General features: G+C 31.0%; 1 protein-coding gene across 4 annotated transcripts; it reads right to left on the reverse strand.

Annotated features, from left to right (window-relative positions):
- Nucleotides 1–5,607: 5,607 nt before the first annotated feature.
- LOC132803371 (triacylglycerol lipase 2-like) lies at nt 5,608–8,283 on the reverse strand. Of its 4 annotated transcripts, none has more exons than XM_060816154.1 (10): nt 8,109–8,278; nt 7,939–8,030; nt 7,636–7,749; nt 7,385–7,525; nt 7,169–7,279; nt 6,940–7,083; nt 6,785–6,825; nt 6,520–6,599; nt 6,287–6,382; nt 5,608–6,121 (listed from the first exon to the last, which is right to left on the reverse strand). In XM_060816154.1, the coding sequence occupies exons 3-10, from the start codon at nt 7,702–7,704 to the stop codon at nt 5,802–5,804; spliced, it is 1,002 nt and encodes a 333-aa protein (XP_060672137.1). In that variant the 5' UTR covers nt 7,705–7,749; nt 7,939–8,030; nt 8,109–8,278; the 3' UTR covers nt 5,608–5,801. The 4 variants fall into 4 exon arrangements, with proteins under 4 accessions (XP_060672137.1, XP_060672136.1, XP_060672135.1 ...); XM_060816153.1 differs by having other exon boundaries at nt 7,939–8,033; XM_060816152.1 differs by having other exon boundaries at nt 6,520–6,595; nt 6,966–7,083; nt 7,939–8,283.
- Nucleotides 8,284–8,694: the final 411 nt, after the last annotated feature.

The raw sequence follows: 8,694 nt of genomic DNA on the forward strand, positions 1-8,694 counted from the left end.
ATGATGAAACCGGATGGAATCCAAGGTCATTCATAATTTATTTACATGAGTGCAGCATTGATGCACAATATACAATTGATGGTACTCCTCAGGAGTATGGCATAGTTGAAAGGAGAAATCCTACTTTACTAGACATGGTTTGACACATGTAGACGAATATTAGTTTGTTAGATTACTTGTGGGAAGAAGTTTTAAAGACGGTCTTTTACAATCTAAATGAAGTGCCAAGAAAATCTAGTTCTAAAGCTCCTTTTAAGTTGTGGTCGAAGAAAAAGTCTAGCCTTCATCATTTCTAAGTATGGGATTGCAAATCTAAGATTTGAATTTAAAATCTCCAAATAAAAAAGTTGGATCCTAAAAAAAATTAGTGGTTATTTTGTTAGTTATTGCATAGGATCTACAAGTTCCAAATTCTTTTGTCCATTCCACACCACTAAAATTGTTGAGTAATATAGGGCTGTTTACTTTAACGATGATTTCAAAACTAATGATAGCAAAGATTCAAGGAAGATTGAATTCAAAGATAAAAGCACTTTCATTCCTAATGTTGATATTCCTGCCAAAGATATTGTTGATCCAGTCGTTGAGGAACCGATAGTTTATCAGGATGAACCTATTATGGAATGGCAAGATGTTTTAGCTATAATAGATAATGATGTGCATGTGAAAGAAGAAAGAACTTTCATTGCTAATATTGATGTTCTTGCCAGAGATATCGTTGATCTGGTTATTGAAGAACCAAAGGTTGATCAAGATGAACCTATTATGGAGAGGCAAGATGTTTTAGCTCTAACAGATGCTGATGTGCCTATAAAAAGGTCATAAAGCCCTCAAAGATCCACTATACTTGATGATTATGAGGTTTATCTACAGGACCATGAGTTTGATATAAGTGATGAGTCAGATCCAATTACTTATGAAGAGGCCATAGGCAGTTCGCACTCGAACTTATAGTTAGTTGCAATGGAAGATAAAATGAAATTTATTGCATCAAATGGCATTTAAGAGTTGGTTAAGTTACCAAATGTGAGCAAATCTATTGGGTACTAGTGGGTTTTTAAGATCAAAAGAGACTTTATTGGTTAAGTGGAGATATATGAGGCTAGATAAGTTACCAAAAGATTTAACTAGAAAGAGGGAATTGACTACAAGGATACACTTTCTCCTGTATCCACAAAGGATTCTTCTAAAGTCATTTTGGCGATTATGGCTTGCTATGATGTAAAGTTGTATCAAATGGATATCAGAACTGCTTTTATGAATGAAAATTTGAATGAAGACTTGTATAAGGTCCAACCAACTAACTTCCAACAAATGGGGAACAAAAATTTGGTTTGAAAGCTTAAAAAGTCCATTTGTGCTCTTAAGTAGGCTTTGAGATAGTGGTATCTCAAGTTTAATGAAGTTGTCATCAAGAATAACTTTAAGGATAATTTTATTGACAAATGCATATACATACAAAGGTTAGTGGGAGCAGCTTTATATTCCTGGTATTGTATATTGATGACATACTTTTGGCAATCAATGATACTGACTTGTTGACTGAGACGAAATAGATATTATGTAACCATTTTGATATGAAGGATCTTGAGAAGGCTTGTTTTGTCTTGGGGATCAAGATTCTTCGAGATAAAACCAATTATGTGTTTTATTTGTCTCAGAGAACCTAGATTGATAAGATCCTGAAAAGGTTTAATATGCACACTTATTCTCTTAAATATGTACCAGCCACAAAAGGGTGAAAAGCTTTCTAAAAATTAGTATTCCAAGAATAATAGGGATAGGATGGCGATGAGAGATGCCCATTGTTCTTCTACAACTGGTAATTTGATGTATAATCAAATTTGTTCACATCCTGATATTACTGCAATGGATGTACTTGGTAGATTTATGATCAATTTTGATCCTATTCACTACCAAACAATTAACAATGTTTTTAAGTATCTTTGGGTACTAAAGATTATACGTTGACATATTGGTATACCAACTCTCTTGATATAGTTAATTATAGTGATGCAAATTATCAAGGCTATGTAGATGATAATAAGTCTATTATTGGATATATATTCATCATGGTAGAAGAAGCTATGGCAAGGTGCCAAACAATCTGTGATAACATCCTTGATTATGGAGAAAGAATATATGGCATGTTATGAGATAGCTCATTATGCAGTTTGGCTTTAGGATTTTACTTGTCACTTGGGAGTGGCTAACTCCTTTAAGAGGCCTATTACGATGTACTATGATAATACTGCAGTAATATCTTTCTCCAATAATTTGAAAGATACACCAGACGCGGGTACATCAAGGAAAAGTAGTTTATATTGAAGGAGGAAGCTACAAATGGCCTCATCACGGTTGTTCACATGTTGACATACAACACTGTGGCAAATCAATAAACAGTGGCTTGCCAATAGGCATATTTGAGAAGCATGTATCCCAGATGAGATTGTTGAATAGTTGAGACTGTTGTGGGTCAGTGGAAGTTTATTTGTAATCTGCAATAATGACCATGTTGAGTATTGTTTCTTTCTTTGAGTGTTGCATTCTTGAGCAATACATGGATGTATGTGGATCATTATTTATTTATTTGTAAGATATTTATTAAACATATTGTTACTCCTTCTATTTACAGACCTGTTTTAAGATTTTTAGTCTGTATATATGTATATTAATGTACAAGTACCATGGTGAATCCCTAAACTTAGTTTAAGCATGTTGTTGTATCCTATCAGTAGACAATGTGCTTAAATAAAATGGTATTATGTGTTAAAGAATTGTAGGTAGTAAGGTAAATCTCAACTACCTAGACTGAGATTATGAAACGTGAAATGTTTGGTTGAAATGGTATTTAGTGTTCTTTTTTTTTTTTTTTGGAGATTTACAAACAAAATTTCTACTACCTAGTCTAGAGGTGTTATTATGCCCTATTGAGATGCAATAAGCTTAGATGAAATAATATTTCATTTTAGGAGATTTTGTAATAAATGAGTCTCTTGTTATGTGATGATGATGCATTTAAATTAGAGAATATTAGATATTTTATATGAATTAGCTATAAACAGTTACTCACTTACAGGAATTATTTATATTAGTAATTGAACTTGTTTATTTACTAATTATGCAATAGGGTTATTCGATATACATTCTCTATAATACTCCAATTGACTCAGTGAATTGCAAGATTAGCTCCCTTTAGAAGCTCATTTGGCTTATTCAAATTTTATTATATATATATATTATTATTATTAACTATTCGTGTATTAAAATAATGGATGAGTTATCTGACTTTTTTTTTTTTTTTGGATGAAAGGATAAGTTGTCTGACTTGCAAATAACTTAAGTATTTTAGAGATTAAGGGATTATTTGGGAATGTGAGTCCATGAGAATACAATATGGTGTATTTTCAATTAGAAGTTTAGGATCATTTTTAGGGTCTACTGGGAAATCTGAGAGAAAGAAAGAGGGTTAAAAAGTAATGTGTTCATTAGGCACCGCTATCACATTTATTTGCTTTCTATATTGTAGTATCACAGATCAAGACTTCAATGGCTGCTTTTGGAGATTAATTATTCTAACTAGTTTTATTCATTTAATACATTTTAATAGTGTGTGATTGATATTTGGGTGATTATAGTGCTAGATTAATATTTTTAAAATTTTATTAGCACTAACATTCATTTCATCAGTTGTGTGATCTCTAACTATGGAACCTTTGGCCATAAAGAAAGCAATTTTCTTTAGAGTTCAATTGGGCTTTTTTGGTGAGAGCGTTAACAATTGATTCGCAAGGGGCTATGGACTTATTACTAAAGGATGATGATTATTTAGGACCCAATTGTTATCCCGTTGATGATATTAAAAATCTGCTAGTTTCTTATGGTAGTTTTAAATGGGTGTATGCTTTGAGTGAAGCAAATAGAGCAAATCATGAGCTGGCGAGGCATGCACTTGGTTTGGATAATTTTGTTGTGTGGTTGGAAGAATTTCCTACATGGTTTCTTTCCATTATTCTGTATGATGTGGCTTCTGGTCCTAATATTCAATAAATTGTCATTTTCTTATATATATATAGCTATAACTTTTAGATTTCCGTCATTTTCCATTGATTTATCCACTCACAATTATTGTCTTGTCTCCAGAGGACCACATCTTATACCATTCATTGATTTTTCAAGGTTTTAAATCATTTTATCCTATCATCGTTTAACACCCAATAAAATACAAACAATACTTTAAGATTGATCCATTGTTGATCACTCGACCATCTGTATCTAAACAATTCAATAAAAAATTCCAAAAGATTCTGTATTCAAATTTTCCAAAAAAAAAGTAATATATAAAATTTAATTGATCCTCAAAGAGGTCAAGCTTAGAAGGCGACCAATACGTATTGTATATGATTTATCTTTTCGAGAGTATTTATATATATATATATATATAAATGAATTTTCACATATAAAACTCCACTTAAATTTTTTAAGATTTAATAATATGTAACCATAATGATCAAGATTATTTCTCTTTCATTTTAGTTTTTAAAACTTTGAAATAAAAACATTTTATAATAAATGCATAAATTTAATTTCATGGAGCTTTTTTGTCTTTTACTTATTTTAGAAATTCATGGACAAAAATAAAAATAAAAATAATCATAAATCTCCTTTCAAAAAATGTAATAATGATATTTATGAATATAATTATCTAATGAAAATTTTTAAAATATAAAAAATTTTGAATACTTAACATTGTATACTTATTAAAAAAAAATCTTTGATAATAAAAGTGCATTTTAACATGGAGTACTTTGAAATCAAAGTTATGTAGACTTTTTTATTTACGAAAATTATACAGATTAAAGTGTAAAACAAAGCTAATAACATTAGTTATAAGTAACTATTTTAAATTTATGTTGGAAACATTATTTTAGTAATTATACAAATTTTCAAATTTTTATTCTTTTTGAAAAAAAAATGTATTTTTTTTATATTTTTTTAAATACTTAGATTTTGAAATTGTTTTCATTCGGTTTGAACAAATTCGCTTATACTCAAAAAGGAGTTTGAAAAAAAATGTTATTTTATAAATTCTTATGTGAAGTTATAAGCACTTTTTATTATTCCTTTTTTTTTTTAATTATTCGTAGTTGACCATTATTTACGTGTGTATTTAATAAATATTTATTGAAAAACTAACTATATTTGGAAGTTTTTAAAAGTAAAAAGACAGAGAAATAATGTTAACGAGTTGATGACCATTTTTTCTTAAATCCTTAAAACTTTAAGTAGAATTTAAATTAAAAGAGAATCCATATCTTAATAATTTAGCAAACCAAAGATGGGAATTGATAGTCTCCCTGCTATGGAGATAGCAAATAGCAATCTCTAATCTTTCTACTATAGTCATATGTGAAGTTTTTGGTTTCAAATCTCTACTGAGCTTTTCTTCTTCTTCTTCTTCTTCTTTTTTTTTTTTTTTTTTTTTTTTTTTTTTTTTTTTGGTTGGCTTACATATATTACACTTAGAGCACTTACATTATAAATTACAACCAGGAGGGGAAAAAAAATAAAAATAAAAAGGACTTACATTATACCAAGTCGCACCCATATAGAAGAACCGACATCCACCTGCATACCATTATTTTGCAACATGATTTTGCCAGAAGGCCACCAAAAAAAATTGTACAGTATAAAAACAACAAAATTTTGGAGTTGTTTCTGCCAGTGGTATAATGAATCCCTCACCCCAATATCCCCAAAAAAATAAAAATAAATAAAAATAAAATTGTCTAAGAAACTTATCAATGAAGCATGAAGAAAGCTATTAGAGGATCATACACAAGTTTATTAGCATTGTAACCAACAATGAAATCAAAATGAGCATAGTCATCCCTGTACTGTAAAACCAGCTTATCTGCTTTATGATCTCTGAGGTCTTCGAGCAAAATCTTCACGTCATTAACAACAGTAAGTGTATCCTTTCCTCCATAGCTGAGGAGAAGAGGTACATCTTTCGGAATGCTTTTTACGTTGTACGCAGGAGGAGTAATCTGCCCATAACTTTTCACATTCTCATACACATTACCATAATCATACTTTGTTAAGGTTCCCCTTCTTATCACTGCAGTCAATAAATTAATCCTCAGACACCAACCCAAAATAATTAACCAAAAAAATAAAAAAAAAAAACAATTTGGTCAGATGTTTGTCTGCTTAATTCTAGAAGAATGTTGCAAAAACTATATATTGGTTATTTCCAGACTGAGTGAGACTCAGAGAGACTTACTCTGGCTCAAGTGAATCACGTTCTTAGTTGCAGTTGACTGGGGTTCGATACCAAGAAAAGAATCCACGGTCGATTTTTTGATGCAGCAATTTGGGCCTATAAATTGCAATAAACAAGATGATCCGAGGAAAAATAAAATAAAACAAAATAGAAAGAGTGTGTTTGTGTGGGTATTTATATCCTTGTTGGTCAGATTATCAGGGGTTGTAGCAATCATGAAACACTGGAATTACCTGTTATAACAGTAAATGTGTCTGAGCAGTTAATTTCCGCTTTTAAACATACAAACTGCAGAAGTTTGGCCACATCCTGCCTTTGGAGATTAAGGAAAAGAAATTGATATATATAAGAACCATTTTTTTGAATTGGTTACGAAAAGAAAAAGTACTTTTTTTGAGTTACACTGGTTTTTTTATGTTGGATTTTTCTACGAGTTGATACAAAATTAAATTTAGTATGCTAGGTTACGGGTACTAGTAAATTGCTTTAGATGCTCACCCCTTTAGAATAAACTCTCGAACACCTAACGAGTATAGTTTCTGTCAAACAAAAAGACATATAGACTATGATCAATGAATGTATATGTTCTGATTACATCAACAAACAAAAATTCAGAATCTGCAATCGAAAAGAGAGTTTGCAAAGCTTGTTACTTCAGATAAAAATAGTTCAGCAATACTTCTAAAAGCCGGTGAAGTCATCTGACCCAGATAAGCGACTGGAGTTAGCATAGCAGCTGATCTTAGCATATTTACGAGCTTGCCTTTAGACAAGGCAACAAAAGCATTCAAAGTTCCCTGAAATTCAAAAGCATTCATGTCTAACCAAAAAATCGTATGCAAAATCAAACAGAGTTTATGCAGACGATAAAATATTAATCACCAAGGAATGCCCAACGTAATAAAGTTTTTGCCCTGTTTGATGGTACACATACTCAAACAACGCTGGAAGTTCATATTCAGCAAGTTCATCCCATGACCATTCCCAATATTCCTACATAACATATAAGACAAAAACAACATGATTAAAACAAGTTCATCAGAAATTATCCAATACCCCAGAATGTAATTTTAATAAAAAATTTGCAAGAAAATCAACCGGATCTTGAGGATTAAGCCAAGCATGACCGCGGCTCGAAGCTGTCCCTCGAGTGTTGGAAAGCCAAACATCAAATCCATGATCCGCCAATATAAACCCCAAAGCTTCATCAGGGGAACCCAGCAACCATGTTGCAGCATCCTGGTAATTTGACAAAGAAATATATAAAATAATTTTGTCTTGAAACATTTAAATGCATTGAACTAATTTTTCAATGTATGTACAATATTGTGGAAAGCAAAGCTACTAACCAACAAAAGACCATGTTGTAATAAAACAGGGGGTTTATTATTTGCCGTCTTATTTGCGGACCTCCCCATTGGAATCCTCTGCACCCCAAGAACATAGCCATCTTTTGTTGTCACCTGAAACCATATATATATATACGCATATATATATACAAAATTATATACTTATCAGATTTTCAATCACTGAAAGTGAAGAAACTTATTATTGTTTATAGTATTTTGTTTTTTTTTTTCTTTTTTTTTTTTTTTTTTTTTTTTTTTTGAGGTTGGGGGGTTTTGGGGCGCAGGAAATAGAATTAAGCCTACTTTATGTTCTTGGCAAATATAGCCTTGTGTCTCCACCAGTGATTTGCAGATATTAGCAGCAGGGGATCGAAGCTTAGCTGTTGCTGCAACGGCTGCTGAAACACATAGCAGCAAAATCACTATAAATACAGTGGTTGATGAAATATTAGCCATTTAGAAGCTTCGTTTACCTCTGGACTGCAAAAACGTTCATTGTTGCCTCATCCTTTTATACTGTACCAAATTCAGGGACGCGGGCAGGATTTAATTTTAGGGACGCGGGCAGGATATAATAACAAAACAATTGTCAATTTTCACCCTTCTCCTCTTTCTATCTCTTTTCTTCCTTATTTCTTTGTTTTCTTTTTTTTTTTTTTAGTGAAATACTTTGTTTGTTGGTTATGAAAGTACTAATATCTATATATATATATATGTATATTTTATTTTTTTGTGCGTGCTTTTAAAATGGGTTTTTTTAATCATTTATAATAATTTTCCTCCTTACCTTTAGCGTTTTGAATCCACGACCTACTCATCATAAATATAACTTACGAACCAAGTTAACTTCAATTGATAAAAAGCTATGTAAGAGTTAGTTTATTAACATTTATGGTTTTGGTTGTTAATTTTTCTTTTTCGTTTAAAAGCATGCAGGTAGCAGGATATTCCTTATTGATAGCAAAATGGACAAGCTTTATAAAAAACAACTTCATTTTATAAACAATTTCAAACCGTTTTTAATTTAGCGTTTCTGTTATTGCAGGGGTCAAAAAAAGG

The sequence above is a fragment of the Ziziphus jujuba genome, chromosome 4 (genome assembly GCF_031755915.1).
Source record: "Ziziphus jujuba cultivar Dongzao chromosome 4, ASM3175591v1".
Classification (NCBI taxonomy): Eukaryota; Viridiplantae; Streptophyta; class Magnoliopsida; order Rosales; family Rhamnaceae; genus Ziziphus; species Ziziphus jujuba.

What these genes read in the sequence shown, in the direction of transcription:
- LOC132803371 (XM_060816151.1), bottom strand. Translation starts at nt 8,091, where the DNA reads ATGGCTAATATTTCATCAACCACTGTATTTATAGTGATTTTGCTGCTA. An exon ending in GGCTTAATCCTCAAGATCCG is followed by an intron (nt 7,280 to 7,384) that starts GTTGATTTTCTT and finishes TATGTTATGTAG; the next exon opens with GAATATTGGGAATGGTCATG. An exon ending in CTGAACTATTTTTATCTGAA is followed by an intron (nt 6,826 to 6,939) that starts GTAACAAGCTTT and finishes TTTGTTTGACAG; the next exon opens with AAACTATACTCGTTAGGTGT.